The 22,421-nt window shown below is 33.9% G+C and overlaps 1 protein-coding gene across 4 annotated transcripts in view; it reads right to left on the bottom strand.

Moving 5' to 3' along the window:
• Nucleotides 1-22,421, bottom strand: part of LOC138696029 (uncharacterized) — a 125,401-nt gene that overhangs the window by 56,015 nt on the left and 46,965 nt on the right. For all 4 annotated transcript variants that reach the window (XM_069820519.1, XM_069820517.1, XM_069820516.1 and 1 more), the window contains 2 exons: nt 11,744-11,901; nt 306-362 (listed from right to left, as the gene is read on the bottom strand). In XM_069820519.1, coding sequence (XP_069676620.1) covers nt 306-362; nt 11,744-11,871 — 185 coding nt within the window. In that variant the 5' untranslated portion in view covers nt 11,872-11,901. The remainder of the gene's footprint in view (nt 1-305; nt 363-11,743; nt 11,902-22,421) is intronic.

The raw sequence follows: 22,421 nt of genomic DNA, 5'->3' as shown, positions 1-22,421 counted from the left end.
TATAGACAGTCCTCTTTCATTGACGCCATTTTCTAGCCTAGGCCAGTTTTCCAAACCCACACAGCCAGCAAATCAGTTGTTGCGAGCAGACAGTTTTAAGCTGTCGCGAGGCATTGTGAAGCAAAATGTAGCATTGTGCCACACCATGTCTGATTCTGTGTGCACTCGACCTTAGTCATCTAGGTAGAGAGCTGTTGTCATTTAAAGCTGCAATTCTTATTGTAAATGAGATTCTGTAAACCCGGCACAAAGAATACCACCTGCTGTATTTAATTATATACAAAAGCAAAAGTTTTTCAACTTACGAGAGTTTCCTCCAAGTTTGTGCTGGGGACGAGTGCAGCATCATGTTTATCTGTTTCCTGCAAAACAGATTAAATATGTCTGATAAGACTGCACAAATACATATGTCGTGGCATTACCAGACACAGTTACTATTTAGCAGTAGACTTTTGGGTATTGCACATTGTCCTGAAACTTAACATTTCTAGTATTTTGGAATTACATACAGGTTCCACTATCACAGCAAACTGATATAACCTGAAGGATCACTTACTCTGTGGAGCCCATTATGCTTGATACTCTAAACGTTCTTTGGAATAGTCAAGCATAACGGGACCAACAGGGTAGGTGATAGAGTTGTGCATTTCATGCTCTATATTCGGTTCAAGTTTGTTGAGCTTGACAAGAACCGAAGTCTGCTTTGAAGAAACAGATCTGTCTCGCTCGCTCGGTCTTGCCCCTTGTATGATCTGTGCCCTTGAAGTTTGCTGGCCTTCCTACACTTCTCTCCCAAGCCTTCATGCTTTCAGCCGAGTAATGATTTTAGAACCAATCTTGTGAAGTTTTATTTAGATGTAAGGACAGGTAATTTTTATTAAAAAATATGATTAAATTTCGACAAAATATACGTACATATAGGTACATTACATTATGTTTTTAAAATACATGGCAGTTGTTATTATACCAATTACATTCTTCACATAATATTCAAATAAATCACAGTTGTTCGGTAACAATATTTGTGTGACTATAGGGATGATGGAAGTATTACAGGCACTATGTTCGATTCAATTTAGTCGAGTATGACGAAGTTCGACATTCGTCGATGTTTGCTCTGCAGAAGAAGGCCTGTTGTGTTCGTTCCATTCTGTTATAAAAATATTCGCTGTCCTCCACTCCCACCCCTTCATGTTTTAGCATAGACCTTGCGATTAGTTTTTCATATAAAATAAGACTAAGTTTGTAATGTCTTGGTTGCCTCTCTCATGTTCGAACATTGCAGGACACTATTTTAAACCGCTTAAGGATTTGAGCACATATCTGCGATTAGTTTTTTCATATTGAATAAGATGAAGTTTGCAATGTTTTGGTTTCCTCTCTCATGTTTGAACTTTGTACATACTAGTCAGTACTTTGAACATATGCGTTTTCTAAATATATATTGTTTGATTTATTTATACGTATATTCATGTGAATGTTTAGTCATATTAATAACACGAAAAATTATCTGCACTCATGACTATGCATAACTTCGCAAATATATGCCTCATATCCTCATGTAGCTAAAGTGTAAAGACGCAGGGAGAGGAGGAACTAAGAAGAAAGGCATCGAATATACTCGTATGTAAGGAAGGGGAAAGATTAAACAAACGAAAAGGTAGCTTCAGTTCTACAAAGTCTCGACAAACATGAACCGAACATACGGTCTCTTACCGGTTTTCAATGGACTTGGTTATTTTAGTTCACATGCTTCACTTCCACGTATTGAGGAGATGCCTATGGAGTAGGGCGAAGTTAGTAGTTCCCCTCTCATGTTCGAACATTGCACAACACTAGTAGGTGACACTTCAGATCATACCAATTTGCCTGATGATGGAACCTGTATGTAGTTTCGAAATGTTAGAGATGTAAAGTTTCAGGACACTGTGCATTACCCAAAAGTATACTTCTGAACACAGTCACAGTGAAAGCCTAAAAACTCATAAGAACTACTATTTCTAAATTACCAAATAAAGAATTGACTAGCATTATGTACTTTTGTGTGCACTCATTCCTAGTTCATAACAAATAACAAATCCATGCACACTTGATATAACGTAAGAGTTCAAACCACTTAACGTGCACTGGTCTCTGAAGAGAAACAAAATGATAAAGAAATCAGAAGGAACTGACCGAAGAATTTGTCAGGAAGAAGTATAGTAAATATTAATTGACTGACTGACAAACAAACAGGTCGAGTGACTTGCCAACTCACTCATCTCTGTTCTTAATGATAAGATACTGAACTGATCAGCTTTCTTAATTAACTGATCTTAACGAAATCCATTTTGAATTGCATGAAAGTCCGATGAGTTCAATTTCCAGATTTTTACTATCAGTTTCAGGAGTTTCCCTCTAAAAATTTAAGATAATATACTTTACTTTTAACAAGCCTACGTAGACCATAGAAGAGACGATATAAAACTGCAACAGACCAATCAGTCTAATACCTGGTATTAGTATGATGATGATGATGATGATGATGATGACTGAGGTGGTGGTGAAATTTGAGATACATTCTTGTCTACTATATTAACAAAATCAATGTAGATGTATACAAATAATGAAGGAAACATACAATAACATGAAAGGGAAGAGGGATTTCAGTTGACTGACTGATTGGCAGGGCCAAAATTTTACCTCGGCTGAAGGAAAGTTATTTTCTCTTCCTATTACATCCACAATTATTTTGGACGTGCATTCTGTCTCCCATCAAGTGAATATTGAAATCTCTTCAGCAAGGTGTGATGTTAACTACTGAACTCCTGGTTGCCAATATCCCCTTAAATGGTAATTCTAGTTTATATTAATACATCTGCTACAAGGAGACAAACCATTCTGTAAGTGTTTTACTAGTTACGCAATTTAATATGAACATGCAAACCACATGATACTGTTAGTACAAACACATACAAATATTATGATCTGGAATACACAAGAAAGATGAAAAATTTCTAGAAGGTAGTAAAAAATTGATTTTTTTTTTCTTAGAACTAATATATACCTACGTATATATATTCTCTATGAGAACTTCCTGTAATATGTTACGTTATTAAGCAAGCAGTACTAATATAACTACAAGTTGCTTGAATTAATGAAATTTCATGCTATTAATTTCTGCTTAAACTGAAAGAATACACAACATTTTTAGAGGATCAACTATTTGTAATTATCTGAATGTATCGGAAATGTGTATACAGTACTGTAAATGTAAATAATATCAGACTACATATTTTCAATTCTAATTCCCGTAAGCAGCACAAATGCACATTTCAGTGAAGAACTCATATATAGCCCATATTTCACAGTTCAGTTTCGTAGTGACAGTTGCCCCCATATTCTGTATGAAAAGAATTCTGAACTACAACAGGCACACTAAGGGAGGGGCCACGTCATATTTATCAATATTTTTTGGAGAAAAACTTGGAATACTGCGATGTGATTAATTCAACTCCCGGAAACAAGGTGTGCAACTTTGCAATACTTTGAGTTAATACCACGGAGCTTCGATTATCAGTGTTTATTTATTCCACAAAACTGTGGTAGATATTGAAATGATGGTATTCGAATCATTTAAACCCATGATGTAGTGACAATTTGTTCTGAAAATAAAACCTAACCACACATAAACCTTCTTCTTTTAGGTTATAATAATTTTGAAGAAAATTATGTATTCCAAGAAATACTATCAACTAACATCACATCGACTTTTTTGAATAAAAAATTATTAAATTAATTATAGGACTTCAACATTAGAGCTTAATAAATGCTATAAAATATTAAAATTCAATAAACAATGGTTGCATTCAGCTGGGACAGCTAAGGCAACGATAACATTGAATGCCTTACTGACTGACAGAGCTTCAGCTTCACTGTAACAGTGATCGCCATTTATTTTGGTAGAAATTTTTATTTTTGCTGCACTTTCACTATTCACTCAGCAAAAGAACAGAATTAAGTGTTTTGATGGCATTCCATGATTGTTTACCACCTTTAACATTGAAATTAACGGCTGACACACAGTAAAGAGTTATCACTACAAAAGCGTAGCATAAAATAACATACTCAGACTAATAAGAGAAGCTGGGAAAAGACACCTTATGCCTTCAATTATATACAGGCCACCCACCACTTCAGAAAAAAAAAAAAAACAGGCTGCCATTTCACTTCCCAAATCGAAACCTTTGCCTCACTCCATCTGGAGTGACCCAGACCCAGCCACTCTCAGACAATAATGCCAACAGTCACTTAGATCTTCTCAACATTCCAAAAAACACTGAATCTTATTGCTCAATGAATAACTTCTTAGACTACCAGACATTTAACACCAATAAAACAAATGGAAATAGCAAATATTATTATTATTCATTCTTAATTCGTATGGATCCTTTGATTGTTCATAAACATCAGCATTCGTCTATATACTGCATATATATGTGGAGTGGTGACAAAATATTACCATGACACAACAGCTGAGGTTTGAATGAATGCAAAATGTTTTTGCATAAACTTTTTTTTTTCTTTTAAAGTCATGAAAAACTTCAATATTTCTTCTTAATACAGAGGAAATCAAATTTATTAAAGCAGAAACCCTTTAAAAGGTGAGCTAAAAAAAGAACTTTTCAGGACTACAGAAGTACGTACTAAAGATCTAAATCAACAAATCGTGTCTAGTAAGCATTGGAAAAGTGTGAAACGTAAAAGTGATTTAAAATTAATCATTTGCAACACGAATTAACAGAGACATTTATTTATGAATGGGAGAGCATATGGAAAAGAAGGTATTATTACTACATGCATAAGGCATCTAAATTCAAATATATAAAAACAGGTCAAAAACTTTACTAACAGAAAACAACACCCAGAATCTATTAGTCCACCACCATATCCTGTAAAAACAAAAAAACAGAAAGATAAATAAACATAATGATTACTACAGACAGACAGAAGTAAAACAAATGTGTTAGACAGAGAAATATTCAATAAGGTTGAGCACATAGAAATTTATATTTAAATATAAGACAGGTATTTCAATTTTGCTAAGTACAAAAAAAAAAAAAAAAATCAGCAAGTGAAGATTTTGATGGGAAAGAGACTAACAGTTTTCAACCTAAACAGAACAGAATGTCATTCAATGTTCTTTTCTATAGAAAATTTCCAACTTTATAACTGCCAGTTGTATCAACAAACTGTGAAGCAGAGAGAGAGAGAGAGAGAGAGAGAGAAAGAAGAAAAGAGCATTTATCATGCTTCTTTTTCTTAGGAAAGTAACTTTGAAATGTGGAACATGCTTGCTCACATCTTTCTCACAGAAAGTATTGCTACTCTTGATGTTGTAACAATAATTATTGTTCCACAGAATAGTAATATGCGTTACAAGAGAGGTATGTTGACATTTTCATGTTCAAGGAAAAGATTGAAAAAGAGAAACGTAGTTGAGCTTTTTTAATTTCCGAGAACATGAAAACAAACATACCACTCGTGTATCGTACATTATTTTGTGCGAAGATCGTTTATTACATACCTGAAAGAGGAATTTCTAATTAGTTGCAATGAAATCTCCATCTTGGTTTCTGTTCAATGACGGCAACTTTGGAAAACAAATATATCTATCTTCAACATTGTTCCTATAAAATGTTTTCTGTGTTCACTATACTGCAGCAGGCCGTGATATATGTCTGTCTTTTTTTTCCCCCAGTCTATGATGAATCTGGAATCTTGTTGATTTTTTCACGGCTTCCTTAATGTTACTTGCATTACAAATGCAGTAACTTTTGTGGTGTTGTAGAGTTTACTTAATTTTTGCAAATATTTAAAAACAATAATTAACAGTGCAATTTAGGTGAAATTGCAGTGGTAAGTTTCCAATTTATAATTATTACTATATTGAACGTCTTTAAAAATAATATGTTAAAAGCCTAAAGCAGTAAAATGAACATGACGCTTAAGCGGTAAGGATAGGGAAATTGTTATGTGTGTTACGTTGGGAATACTGAATGTGGTATTTCACACTTACCGCATATTGGTTTTGTGCGGAAAGCAAGCAAGTATGCACAATCTCACACAAAATGTATTTTACTTTGATTTTCATTTCTAAATGCACAATTCATTCGAGCTTTGTTGTTGGAGGCTCATCTCTCTGCTATCAAAATCTCCTACTGCCATTGCTCATTCATACAGTGATCACAGTGTGGTGGTTGCAAATGATTCCATCTTTGACCACATAATCAATACATGCTCCAAACATAACAAGTCACACATGCTAACCGATTGATTTGTTTATTTTGGTTTCCACAAGCATAAAAATACATGCATCACACAGAAGATGATAAATTCAGATTTTATGATTGCATGTCTACAGAGAGGTCTTATATTACAGACTGAATATTTAAATTCTTGAAACAGAACATTTCCATACACATGAAGGAAAACAGAAGGGAGAATGTGTAGGCAGACTTATAATAAAAAGTTTTCATTTTAATCACGAACATGGATACAGAGCAAGGATATAGCAAGGATCAATATAATTGTTTTAGAAACAGAATTGAAAACTCACGCACATATAAACCTTTACATGTTATCATTGATAACAAAAAAGAGAAAATATTTCAGAACACTCATGAGAGTGTGTCATCATATGGACAAATTGCACATAATATGCACACATTATTATTACAGCATCACGAAGATATATTTGTTTGAACTAGTTTCATGTTTTCCTAATAATAATAATAATAATAATAATAATAATAATAATAATAATAATAATAATAATAATAATCATCATAATCATCATCATCATCATCATCATCATCATCATCATCATCATCATGACCATTTCACGTATTAGAACCTAGGGGTCTGTTACGGTCTCTATCCAGCGCTTTTTAGGTCTTCCCAAGTTTCTTCGGCTTCTTGGAGTATAGCGTAACATCAGTTCTGGCAAGCAGTTGGAGGGCATCCTGTCAACATGCTCTTTCCAGTTCAGTCTGTATTGGTCTATCATCATCATCATCATCATCATCATCATCATCATCATCATCATCATCATCATCATCATCAATGGCACGACAGCCCTTCATGGGCCCTGGCCTTCTTCAGAAGTTTTCGCCATTCCTCCCTATCCAATGCCAAACTTCTCCAATTTCTAACACCCAAAGTCTTGATGTCATCCATCACACAGTCTTCCCATCTCAATCTCGGTCTCCCAACCTTCCTTCTTTCCATCGGAATGAATTTAAAACTCTCTTCGCAACTCTATCATCTTGCATTCTCACAACATGCCCAGCCCAGCCCAATCCAATCTTCTTATTTTTATGAATTTAACAATGTCCGGGTCATTATATAATCTGTACAGTTCGAAATTATATCTTCTTCTCCATGTTCCGTTTTCTCTAACTGGTCCAAAGATTTGCCTAAGAATCTTTCTTTCAAATGTACATAATAATGTCGCATCTGACTTCGACAATGGCCAAGTCTCAGATGCATAAGATAGTACTGACCTTATAAGAGTTTTATACATAATAATTTTTGTACTCCTAAATATAATTTGAGATTTCATGTCTTCTAAGACCATAAAAGCATCTATTGGCAGATAATATTCGTTTTTTTATTGTATTGTTCTATATACTGGGTAACTGAATCTACTTTAAATTCTTTAAGAATGTCCTCATTTCTTTTATGGTCAAGGAGGGAGTAACCAGCAGTTCTTCTCATAAATCGCATTTCGGCTGTTGTAAGTCTCCTTTCATCAGCCTTTTTGATGGTCGAGTAAGGATTTTATATACTCTGAGTCTAGTATGTCGCTGGACTTGAGAAGGCTTAAAACCTGATTGATTACACCTAGGATCTTGGTGAATTTGGAAATTTTAATCTTCATATTTTCTTCGTTAGCAAATGAGAAATTGTAGCCAAGGTAATTGAATGAATTAACACGTTCTATTAAAATATTATTTACACAAATTTTAGTCTGAATTAGTTCTGTGCCTAAAAATGCCATTACTTTTGTTTTCTGTGTTGAGACTGTCATATCAAATTTGGAAGCAGTATTTTCTAAGTTATGTATGGCACATTGGAGTTCGGATTCTGTTCTTGCAATAATAATCTGATCGTCTGCAAATAATAAAGTATCGAGATGGGAATTTCAGCTTAGTGGGATTCCAGCATGAAAATTTTGTCTTCATAAGTGAATAATGTAGTTCATGTATATAATAAATAGGAGTGGAGAAAGGCCGCAGCCCTGTCAGAAACCTCAATTTATGGGAGCCCAGATGGAGAGTTTATCGTCAATTTGTATAGCAATTTGGTTGATTTTATATATATTATATGTATATTGCAGTATTCAAAAACACGAATACAATGTTACCAAAGATTCTAGACTGAAGACATTACAGAAAAGTAAAAAAGACATTTCTGCAACAGAATCCAATAAGAAAGAAAATACATACTTACTTACATACTTACTGGCTTTTAAGGAACCCGGAGGTTCATTGCCGCCCTCACATAAGCCCGCCATTGGTCCCTGTCCCGAGGAAGATTAATCCATTCTCTATCATCATATCCCACCTCCCTCAAATCCATTTTAATATTATCTTCCCATCTACGTTTCGGCCTCCCCAAAGGTCTTTTCCCCTCCAGCCTCCCAACTAACACTCTATATGCATTTCTGGATTCGCCCATATGTGCTACATGCCCTGCCCATCTCAAACGTCTGGATTTAATGTTCCTAATTATGTCAGGTGAAGAATACAATGCGTGCAGTTCTGTGTTGTGTAACTTTCTCCATTCTCCTGTAACTTCATCCCTCTTAGCGCCAAATATTTTCCTAAGCACCTTATTCTCGAACACCCTTAATCTCTGTTCCTCTCTCAAAGTGAGCATCCAAGTTTCACAATCAGACAGAACAACCGGTAATATAACTGTTTTATAAATTCTAACTTTCAGATTTTTCGACAGCAGACTGGATGATAAAAGTTTCAGAACCGAATAATAACAGGCATTTCCCATATTTATTCTGCGTTTAATTTCCTCCCGAGTGTCATTTATATTTGTTACTGTTGCTCCAAGATATTTGAACTTCTCCACCTCTTCAAAAGATAAATTTCCAATTTTTATATTTCCATTTCGTACAATACTCTCGTCACGAGACATAATCATATACTTTGTCTTTTCGGGATTTACTTCCAAACCTATCTCTTTACTTGCTTCCAGTAAAATTCCCGTGTTTTCCCTAATCGTTTGTGGATTTTCTCCTAACATATTCACGTCATCCGCATAGACAAGCAGCTGATATAACCCATTCAATTCCAAACCCTCTCTGTTATCCTGGACTAAGAAAGAAAATACAATAAACAAAAAAATGTTTGGAAGAATTGTAAAATTCTAATTACTTGTACTGTAATGTCGGATACAAAAATTATAAATGTTTGGAAACATTTCAATAATCGCACCTATTTTAGTAAAAAAAATCTTGTACAATAAAGGTGTAGAACAGTGATTCCCGAAGTGTACACTGTGACACCCTGGGGTGCTGTGAAACACAACAGTATTTTCAATGAAATTACACTTAGCCCAAGTGCTTTTAGAGTTGATCCATTGGTATGTTGATGCAACGATAGGAAGGACATCCATCAGAGAGTCTACAAACAACTAACTAACTGTTCTGCTTTTCAATGCTAATACTGCATGGTGCTCAATGTCAGAATTTTAATGAAGTCTATTAAACTCTACATTGTTCTAGTCACAGCAGTGCAAAAGGCAGTTGTTTCTAAACTTGCCATGCAAACAGTCAAATGTGTAGCTCAGTGCATCAATGTGAATCTAGTGACTGGATTATTCTAGTTATTTATCGAATTTTCTTGGTACTTGGTGTTTGTATACAAATAGGTGTCTCCATGGAAGCCTAATTTGTTATTTATGTTGATGATGATTGATGATGGTGGTGGTGGTGGTGATTGTGGTACCAGCAATGGTCATCACGCCAATAATGGTCGTGATGGAAGTTGGAATGACAATTATTGTGGTGGTGGTAGATGATAATCAGGGCCCGGATTTCGATGACAGTCATCTTTTTTTTTTTCTTCATGCAGTATGCATTGCTAGCAAGTATTGAAATCCTGAACACGAACCTCTGGTTATAAATATATTAATTAGGTCTTTTTTTTCAAGTTTTAATCATTTTTTAGTCAGTGTTTTCGCATTTTACTTCCCTTTCTGGTCCTTCTCTTTCTTTATTTTTTTATTTTTATTTTTTTGCAAAATATTAAATTATTTAAAATTTATTTTTAATCTAATGAAATAAATGGAAGTTTGATCGGTGGCTCGACACTGTACATATTGACAGTTGTGTCTTGTCACTGCAACCAATTCTCCTATTTTCAACCTGCCTGTAGTAAAAAAAAAACATGTCGCTCGACAATGTACATACATGTTGAAAGCAGTTATTTTAGCTATTTTCTATCATGGCAAGCATTTGATTCATTATATTCACTGTCACAGATTTAGTTAATTACAGATTTTCAGAGAGAAATGTTTGGTGTTCAGTTTTCATGTTTCATTCAGCCATGCCTAAAATAAAGCCATGTAAATCTAGTAATTTAAGACAGATTGTATCTGAATTTGGAGATGATGTTTTCTTTACGGATGATGAAGTAATATTTTGTAAGTTGCGCGAAACAAAGGTATCAGCCGAAAGAAAATTCACTGTTCAACAACATGTGGATCACGATAAGCATATACGGGCAGTGCAATTCGCAAGTAAGAAGAAATCCACGCAACTTTTACTGCAACAAAATGTATCCATGAAGAAGAATAAATCATCAGATTTTTATGGAGACTTTTGTGAAGCATTTGATACTTCCTGCATTGAAGAAGATCTAACTGCCAGTGATTTAGCACATTTCAAGTATGCTCCAGTTGTATCGGCAGATGTGAGAAGGAGTTTCTCACAGTACAAAAAATGTGCTTTTCAACAACAGATGTTCTCTAACTTTCGAGAACTTACGCATGCTGGTGGTTACCTACTGCAATAATTCTGAATAAGGTAATATTTTTTATATGTGCTCTTATCTAGAACATATAAATTCGCGAGTTTAAATTAATATCTATTAGTTTTTAATTTCAGTTCTAACATTACAGAAGTAAGAACTGTGCTATACTGTCATACCCTAAAATGAAGACAAAAATTTTTAAGCATTTTTTTCTTTACATCATTTTATTGATTTTTAAGTCATTTTATAGATCAATTTTTAAATATTTTTAGGTCATCAAAATCCGGGCCCTCATTATAACTTTTCATTCTTGTGTAGAAAATTCGATACAAATTCAAAACATCATAGTAGTGATAATATAATCGTCGCCATCGTCGTCATCATCATCATCATCATCATCATCTTCATCATCACGATATTTTTTCTTATCTGTACTAGAAAATATATTTCAGAAACTAACAAACCACAACATTAATACTAAGTTTTCATAGCATGAATACTGTTCAAACAAATAATATTCTACTAACATAGCAATATTTACTTTTCCCATTCAATTCATAGATCTTAATACAATAAAGAAAAATATTAATGGTGATGGACTGAAATAAGCTCTGCAATTGAAATTCGTTGAGTATCACATCCACATTCTCGCAATTTCAAGAACATTGTTTTTGTAGTCTGATCACACATATAAGCACAAGGCATTTGCTTACAGTCTGGATGCTCTGTCCACATCATCGAAAATGCCCCTCTGCATCCGTACAATCTGCAGCATAATGTAGACGCATCCTAGAAGCAGGAACCCATACACTAGCCTGCGGACGTGGAATGCAAACTTCATGGCCGACAGCAATCTGTTGCTCTCAGAGAACTGAAACAATCAGGCACGTAGGTGGAGATTTATTGTACAATGACAACGAAAATAAAGTATATTAATCTAAAGAAAAGGTGTTGTCTAATTAATGCTTACATTATAATTAGTATTTATATATTCTTATATCAGCCGACGGCGGGGGCGTGGGACTACCGGCGGTCAGCGGGGGTGAGAGTCTACCAGCGGGCGGAGGGGTCGAGGTCGAAGACCTATCCGCGGGCAGCGTAGACCTGCAGTGACGGCGAGGTGCCACGGGGATTCAGAATGTTCAAGTAAGGACAGGCCTACTAAGACTACTGCAGGTTAATTGCCGAAGTATTAGAAATAAACTTATTCCGTTTTGGAACTTGGTCGATGTTTATAATCCAGATGTAATAACTGGGACAGAATCATGGCTTAGGGAAGACATAAATGACTCGGAAATTTTTAGGTCGGATTATAGAGTCTTCAGAAAGGATAGAAGTGAAAAGGGAGGGGGAGTTTTCGTTTGTACTAAGATAGAAATAAGTAGCAATCTTCTGTGGATACATGAGGAAGTTGAAATATTGAATGTTCAGATAAGAAATGGGCGGGAAACCTTAGATGTAATAGCATGTTACAAACCACCCAGTGAATTAAACAATTTAACTTTGCACAGACTAAATGAATATCTTAATACAGTATCAGAAGACCGAAACATAGTAATTGCTGGGGATCTAAACCTCCCGAAAATTAACTGGAACGGGATTTCAGGTACAAAGTCAGATGCACAGACCCTTGTTAATGAATTGATCTGGCGTAAAGATTTCACGCAGGTAGTAAATGGTCCGACGCGTGACAATGCCCTCTTAGATGTTTACCTACTAAGACCTGTCTCTCTCTTTGTCAACTCTGAAAGTCTTCATAAAATAAGTGATCACAATAGCGTCTTATTAGAAATCTTCTGGGAAAACACAGTAAATCCGAGGTCCAGTCCACTGTCTGTCTGGAATTTTAACAAAACCAATGTCCATGAATTACAAACGTTTCTACGACAAAAGCATGATGACTTTATAAGGACTGAAGGAAATATGGAAAATGTGTGGCATAAATTTAAGAGTATAATTTTCGAGGCATTAGTAAAATGTGTACCTTCTAAATTAATTAAGAAAAATCCGGATCCAGAATATTACACTAATTATATTCGCTACTTAAAGAAAAAGACAAGGCGCGCATTTAGTAAACGTAAACGAAGCTATGAGCATTGGGAAAAATATATCGAATTAATTAAGAAACTTGAGTGTGAAAAAAGGTTAGCTCAGGAAAATTTTCTAAAAACTATTTTAAAAGAAGATGAAAGTAACAATTGGAGACAGTTTTATAATTATGTACGCAGGAGAAAAGAAAAAAATGAAGGAGTAGTGCTTTTACGAAATCAGAACGGAGAAAGTGTAACTGATGACAAAGAAAAGGCCGACTTTTTAAATTCCTATTTCATTTCGGTTTTCAATAATAATAATAATAATAATAATAATAATAATAATAATAATAATAATAATAATAATAATAATAATAATAATAATCCCGCTGATAGGAGTGGTTGTGTCACAGACCGTGAATGTGAACCAAATTCGACTTTCAAAATAACTTCCAAAGGGGTTAGAGAGAGAATAACGAAATTAAAAAATCGGAAGTCTCGAGGACCAGATAGTATTGCTACAGAGATTCTGAAATTAGGTTCCGAGGCCATAATTCCATACTTAATGCGTATATTTCATGTTTCCATAAACAATGCAGCTATTCCATGTGACTGGAAATCAGCTATAGTGGTACCCATACATAAAGGTGGAAATAAATTAGATGTCGGAAACTACAGACCGATTAGCCTTACATCTGTCGTATGTAAAGTCATGGAGCATTTGATATCGGATTATGTTCGTCATGTTCTAAATGCGAAAGACAGGTTTTACAACCGCCAGCATGGTTTTAGGGAAAGCTTCTCATGTGATAGTCAAATTACGTCGCTGGTTCAGGATCTAGCTGAAGAGGTAGATAGAGGCGGAAGAATCGATGCAGTTGTGATTGATTTTTCGAAAGCATTTGATTTGGTGCCACATGACATATTAATAGATAAGTTAAGTAGGCTAGGAATAGATAAAAGAGTGGTGCTATGGATGCAAGAATTCTTAAAAGGTAGAACCCAGAGAGTTAGAGTAGGTCATGAAATATCGGAAATTGGAAATATAAGTTCAGGGGTGCCACAGGGCAGCGTTCTGGGTCCATTACTCTTTATAATATACGTAAATGACCTATGTCAGGATATTACATCAAATGTGAGGCTATTTGCAGACGACTGCATTATCTATAGAAAGATTAGAAATAATTCAGATGTAGATGCTATTCAAACAGACTTGAATAAAATTTATAACTGGGCATTAAAGCATAGGATGAAAATAAATGGTTCTAAAAGTAAATCTATAACATTTTGTAAAACTCGAGAGGAAACTAATCTTAATTATGAATTCAGTGGTGTTGTAATTCCGCAAGAACAATGTTGTAAATACCTAGGAGTGTATTTAAACTCCAAATTTTCTTGGGGAGAGCATGTTGATATTGTTATGGGTAAAGCATGGAGGGCACTTCACTTTATTGAGAATCTTGAGAAAGGCTAGCCCCAAATCGAGGGAAATAGCATATCTAACGTTAGTGCGACCGTTAATGGAATACGGAACTACGTGTTGGGATCCCTATAGAATATATCAGATAAATTCCTTAGAAAGAATCCAGTATAGGGCAGCTAAATTTGTTAAAGGTAAAAGAGAAGATGGAAACGATACGATAAAAGAACTTAAATGGGAAACTTTGGAAAACAGACGTAGGAAAACTAGAATAACATCATTGTATAGAGCACATCTAGGTCAGAAAGCATGGGTAGACATAACGGCTCGGTTAGAAAAGCCAACGTACTATGGTAGGAACGATCATGATTTTAAAATCAAATGTAGGAAACAGAAAACGGATGTAGGTAAATTCTCATTTTTAAATAGAACTATAAATGATTGGAATGACCTACCTGCAGCGGTCTTTGAGGGCTGTCCTTCCTTAAGGAGATTCAAGAATAATTTAAAAAGTTGTGTATAAAGTGAAAATTAAAATTAAGGTGACATTCAACATTTAATTTTTTAAGGTGACATGTATTTATCTAGCCTGACGAGTTTACTTCCTTGGTTTGAATTGTAAATTATTTAAAAATAGCGTGTAAGAGGGCCTTAGACTAGAAATGTTTAGTTTAAATGTAGTTCTGTTTATAAGTATGCATAAGGATGTAATTATTTGACTTATTTGAACTGTTGTATCAGTGAAGCGAGGTGAGTCAGTGAAGTTATGGTTTTACAGTGCAGTGAACAGTTCCGATCAGTGATAACTTATAGCGTCAATGAAATGTGTTCTATAGTGTCAGTGAAATGTGTTCTATAGTGTCAGTGAAATGTGTTACAGAGTGTCAGTGAAATGTGTGCTAAAGTGTCAGTGAAATGCGTCATAGTGCCACTACAGGGAATGAGATGAGAATAAGTGAAAGACTATTGAAACTTATGTAGGACCTATACATAATTATGTAGGTTGTGTTGTAAAATTAGGTATTTTATTTATGTTTTATTATTATTGTGTTAAATTGTATTGTGTATTCTTATTGTATTGTGTATAAAATTGTATTGTGTATTGTAGATTTTATTGTATATTGCTTATCATTTTATTGTGTATTGTTAATATTGTATATACCACTGCCACCGGGTGCTTGCCCACTTGCAGTGTAAATAAGTACATACATATAAAAGTCAATGTGGCTACGTATGTATGTATGTATGTATGTATGTATGTATGTATGTATGTATGTATGTATGTATGTATGTATGTAGTAACGAGGATCTTAGGGGAAGAAAAGAAGCTCAGAATACAGACATTTTTTCCGATTATAAATATTTTGATTTCTACCTTAGAACTCCGAAGTAAAGCTTATGTAGCCATTTTTGAGAAGATTGTTTCAAGTTTTTATAACGGAGATCTTATTTCTGCAGAGCTTATATCTGAATTTCACCACTTTGTTGCACATTTGGAAGTGAATATGAAATCTTTGCAATAATATGCTGGATATGATAAGATTTATATCGATCTTAATATTCATAACCTGTACAGTTACGTGAAAAATTATCATATTTTGTCAGCATTTAGCATTATGGAAATTGCTATGAGAATTTTTCTAACATATTTTGTGACCACTGCATCTGGAGAATGTTCATTTTCCAAGGTACAAGTGATAAAGGATGAATTAAGAAATCACATAGTATAACCATACTTAAATGATTTAAGTTTGATGAGTATTGAACATGAAATTTTGACGGAGATTTTGAAGACACAGTTCACAATTCTGCCTCCTCAAAGTGCCGAGAATTTCCTCTTAGTATTTAAGGAACGTGTATTAATAAATGTGTGTTTTATTTATTTATTTATTTTATTTATTTATTTATTTAAATATACAGAATAAATAATATAATTACAAACAAGAGAAATAGAAATAAAATAATACAATCAATATAAAAAAGAAGATACAGTAGTATTAACAAAATTTGAGACCGAGTGAGCGGCGCTTGTGTTCGGTTGCAGTTCAGATATAATATTAATAGGCCTATAAGAGAATATAAAATTAAATTAAATTAAATTAAAATTACAGTTACAGAAATTATATAATACAATATTAACATAAGAGAAATATAGAAAAAAAATAAATACAATGAAATAGGAACTAAAATTTAAATTTCAGCAGCAATGGAATTATATAATATACTGTAATATTAACACTAGAGAAGAATAATATCGCACGTGAAAAGTAGGACAATTTATATATATATATATATATTTTTTTTTTTTTTCAAAATTATAGAATACAAATATAATATAGGTTGATTAATTCATACACATAGACTATAAATTTATTTAATCAAATTGAAGATATTAACACGTTTCTAATTTTCTTGTTATGTTAGTGGGTTACATGTTAGAAGTTCTGGGTGTAATTTAGCTAAAGCATTGTACAACCGAGGGCCAAAATTAATGCTATGCTTTAGACCAGCAGATGTGAGACATTTAGGTTCTACTAATGTTGAATTAATATTTCGTCTTGTGTCATAATTGTGTCTGTAATATAAACTTATTACGACTTTTATGATAAAATTTTAACAGCGTATACTTATAAATTTGTTCAATATTAATGTTCAATATAATGTTCCGTTCATGTTTTCAACATCGAAGATGTGAGTTATTATTATTCCTATTATTTTTCATTTTTCGTTCACAGGGCCCAATTATTACCTTCACCGGAGGCCCATACCATTCTGATTCGTCCCTGCATGTATACATGAACCTATGAAGATAGGCACAGAAGTATTTAGATGCTGTTGGCATCAGCATTTATCATGAAGGTTACAGACACTTCGTTACTTTCATTATTAATTTTCAATTTCATCAGATTGCATTAATTAATTTAGGAGAGAGTTTAGTTTCAGATCACGCGAGATGAGGCAGACCATTATTCATGGTCAGCCTTGTATTATGGCTTCTACAGAACTGTTCCAGATGGAAAGCCAGAAAAATTTGATAGCTTTCAATCAAGCTCATAAAAAGTTACGTAAGAGTCCATAAATTAATTATGGTCATAGGGTCCTTTATCGACTACAATATCAGTGCACAGTTACCTACAGTGACGTTGATATTGTAACAGTATTTCAGGCTGAAAAATCGCCAACAGAACACAGCTAATCTTCTAAATAAACCAGTCAATGGCATAGTTCAAGCTGTAAACACATTTGCCTACTCATCCAGAGCTATGCTCAGGCATGGGTTTGATCTCTTCTTGGACTGATTAGCTGGTTGGGTTTTTTAGAGGTTCTCCTCAATTGTAAGACGAATGTCAGGTGTATAAATACAGATTCTCGGCCTTCTATCAATGCTAAATAACTTTCCCCAATTGTAAGACAAATGTCAGGTATACAATGGCAGATTCCTGGCCTTCTATCGATGCTAAATAACAGCAGTTGATACAGCATCAATAAATAATAGATTTCAAACAATCCAACTTATGCCAAATGAAGTAAATTTATACTCAGACAGTTGGAAAAAGAATGCAGAAAAAAAAAAAATATATATATATATATATTTGTTACTAAATCTACATATTACTCTGTGAAAAGATTTATCAAATCTACATACTTAGACTTCAACAAACAAAATTTGATAACACAATCTCAAGGGAAGAAATGGAACTCTCTGCATCATAATCCACAGTTAATTCCCGATTTACTACGAAAATCGTCTGTAGCTGCATTTAGATTGGCAACAGGCCATGATTGTTTGGCCAAACACCTGCATAGAATTGGAATATATCAGTCCCCTAACTGCCCATTGTGCAACTCAAACCAAGAAATGGATTCGGAACACCTCAAAATCTGTGCTTCAGTGGCTGACCATGATAATATCTTTGAAAAATATTGGAGTGCAAGAGGTCAAATGACTTTATTGTCAAACGCCTGGCATTAGAAAACAATAACATATATATTTGTAATAAAGTTATCAGTGAAGCAATAAATGCATAACTAAAAACGTCAAATTTCCTACTCAATAAATATGACAGCATTAACCATAGCCAAGATGGCTGTGCATTAACACATGTACAGAATGCCCGTAGAAATTGTGGGTCCCACCAAAAACATATTTTGTCTGGGCCCTCCCCCTCCCCAATATTTTAATGGATGTTGAAATTCTATAATTTAAATACAGTTTAAGACAATAAGCTATGGAAATTTTATTATAGTATCTGGCAACTTTGTCTGTTACTAAAATTTAAATATTACTTGGGCAAGAGAAATAAAAAAAAAACTTCAGTTTATAAACGTGTTCAATAACCAGTCTTACAATCGGTAAAAAAATTGTGATATTTAAAAAACAAATGCAGGTATAGTATAATGCAAATATTAAAAATATATTTAAGAAAAATTAATAGGCAGATATAACTAAATCAGTGTAGTGCAGCCTAATTAACTGTTGTACTGAGTATCCTGACTAAAACATCACATTTATAGCTTTTGAGACATAGGCTACTTAAAGCCTCGTTCACACTTTTCAAGTAACTTGAATTCAGTTCACTTGAAAAGACGAACTTGAAAAGTGTGAACTATGTTTCAAGTTGACTTGAAATCAAGTAACGGCTTGAATTCAAGTTTCAAGTGAAGTTGGATCCCTTTCTACTTTTTTACTTGACTTGAAAGGACACTTGAAAAGTGTGAACGTCACTTGATAACTTGAATTCAAGGAGAAAAGAGCGGGAATTTAAATTAACAGCTGTTTTAAGAGTGTTAAACTAACAACTGATTGTTTTTCAGTTCTACTGGGAACGTAAAATAATAGGAAACAGTAGTACGTGAAATAATGACCAAATATTTGAGTTTCTGAAGTTGTATAAGATACACGAAGGCCTGCGGATTATAGAAACTGCAAAGTTTCATAATAGAAATGCAAAGGAAGCTCCCAAGAAAGGAAGAGTTCATTGAAGAACTGAACAGCAGAGATTTTAACGTGGACACAGATGAGATAGCCTATGAAAAAGAATAAAAAAACTATTAAACTTTAGATAGAAAAGAAGTGAGGAAGATAAGAGGGATTAAGAAGAGATGAGCGTTGCTTGAAGGGATGATATTTATCGCCGAAACTGGCATGGTTCAATGTAGTTGATAGATTTGGGGGGGGGGGGAACTGTAACAGCTTCAAGATAATCATTTTCAATTATGGTAAATCAGACTCTCTTATATTTTATTACATTTGCGATAAGAATTATTAAATCTGCTTGAAGATTTAACTTATTCTATTTGTAATAGTCAATGATCGTGTATTTCTCTTAATAATCTAATACAGTACTGAACAACGCGTCTTCCATTTCTTCAATATATTTATCATTTCCCTGGCACGGAGGCTTGCTACTACAGAAATTCCTAATTGCACAACATCCATGGACGCCATTTTATCCTACTTGAAAATAAAATAACTTGAATATGTCTGAACTGCGACTTGAATTCAGGTACTTGAAATCACGTAACTTGAATTCAAGTTACTTGAAAAATGTGAACGAGGCTTTAGTCTTAACCCTTCAATAATAGTCTACTTTTTAAAACTTGTTCATTTTTTTTCATTTCATTTATTGTATTCCATATATCTTACATTAGCAATGAAGCTTTAAAATGTGGAACAAGTCAAAATTTTACAAGATTACAATTGCAATTTTTATCATTTTTTTTACAATTTCAATTTCAATTTTTTGAAAACATAATTACTATTTCCATAACATGTGATTTAACAGAATTCTTCTTTCGTGTAAAAGAATGTTTTATGAATATTTTGTGTCATCCTCTTCCTAAAAAAATATATAAAAATTTGGCTGTCCTTCCCCCTTCCCTTCACGAGAGCCTGGGCTCTCCACTCGAGTGGTGTCCCCCTACCCTCTATGAGCAGCTCTATCATGTAACACCAGAAGTGATGACTCTGCACAGTATATTTAAGTTGCATCTGATGCCAATAGAAAGTTGGCACTCTCCCTACTGTTGACAAATGCTAATTACATACAACCCTATGCAATATGCATATAATGTATATGCCACAGCAGCTACTACCAGATACACTGGCGTAATAATACTTAAACGTTTTTACAGTAACAAGGAATCATTAAATACTGTTGGAAAAATATCAAGAGAAAATATTTAAATATATAATAAAACTTTTCATTTTCAAATTATGCACAGGAGATATTTTCAGTACCATAATACAAAAAGAATTATGTAGGACTTAAATTATAAATTACATGGCTTAAGTAGACGCAATTAATTTTGCGCGAATCTTTATACTACAGCCTGATACAACACAAATTACTGATATTTACGAAAATCACTATGCAAAATTTAAGAAAAAATATGAAAAAGTATTAGTCATTTACATTGAGATTCTAACTATTTACGGCACTTGTTACGCAATTAACCATTAAAGAAGAGCGTTAAAATGAAAATAATTTATGGACAATAACTCTTAAAATATAGAATTGATGTGTTATGACTGACTGTAAAATGCAGGTAATATTTTATTATAAAGAACGTCCCATCTAGTCAACAAGTCTTGCCTGGTTTTAAATTATCTGAGAAGAAATATGAATTCTGACTATATTTTGATACTTAAATGTTATGTGCTACTTCTACTTACAAGGAGAGGACATGCTCTGTATATCACCGAATGGAATAAGATTGTGTGACATGAAAGTACAAGACGCACTGTTTAAAGTCATACCTGGTATGGGTGGCCAATGACCCCTCGTTCTGAAAATATTGGCTATTGTTTGTGACATACTTCCGTTAGGTGCTTAATAGGGAAGCATTAGACTGTGTAACAGCGTAGCCCATTAGGTTGGATGCTGAGTTGTTATCCAGGCAACCTGAGTTCGAATCTTAACTGGTCCTATATTTTTTTCTTTTAATAATGATTAATATTGTGATCTATTTAGATACCTATATCATATTTCTCAATGTATTGAATGCTTCATCAGGTTTTAAACAAATTACTAATTAACTAACATTGTATTGTAAAGGATAAACACTGAAATACTGCTCACGTAGGAAGGTAAGATGTGTCACTGGTATCTGTTCTATTTCTGTAGCAGCTATTCCATTTCATTTTGTACCCGATTCATTATGATGTCATAAAAACACACAAAACATGGTACATATTTCCTGCACCATGCACAGCAAATGAAAGAAGGTTGTCCACAGTCGCACACATTTTTCCGCACTTCTGCTGCGAAACGGATATCCTTTACATTCACAAACACTTCTCGTTTGTTTATCAATTTTGATGCATACCACGCATATTTCAACATGGCTTTGAATATAGGAACTGACAACTGAAAGTGAATTAAAATAATAATAATAATAATAATAATAATAATAATAATAATAATAGTAATAATAATAATAATAATAATAATAATAATAATAATAATAATAATATTAAGCTTTAAAAAATGAGATGGCATTATGATTCGAACTGGGGTTGCCTGGATGACAACTCAGCATCCAACCACATGAGCTACACTGTTACACAGTCTAATGCTTCCCTATTAGGCACCTAACGGAAGTATGTCATAAACACAGCCAATATTTCCAAAACGAGGGGTCATTGGCCACCCATACCAGATATGACCTTAAACAGTGTGTCTTGTACTTTCATGTCACAAAATCTGAATTGATTCGGTGATATACAGAGCGTGTCCTCTCCTTGTTAGTTACTTATTTACGGTTTTTAAGGTACTCGCAAGTTCATTGCTGTCCTCACATAAGCCCATCATCGGTCCCTATCCTGAGCAAGATTAATCCAGTCTCTACAATCATATCCCACCTCCCTCAAATCCATTTTAATATTATCCTCCCATCTACGTCTCGGTCTCCCCAAAAGTCTTTTTCCTTCCGGCCTTC

Source organism: Periplaneta americana, chromosome 3, assembly GCF_040183065.1.
Source record: "Periplaneta americana isolate PAMFEO1 chromosome 3, P.americana_PAMFEO1_priV1, whole genome shotgun sequence".
NCBI classification, from domain to species: Eukaryota; Metazoa; Arthropoda; class Insecta; order Blattodea; family Blattidae; genus Periplaneta; species Periplaneta americana.
The sequence above is the reverse complement of the archived record's forward strand: the minus strand, read 5'-3'. Positions and strand labels throughout refer to the sequence as shown.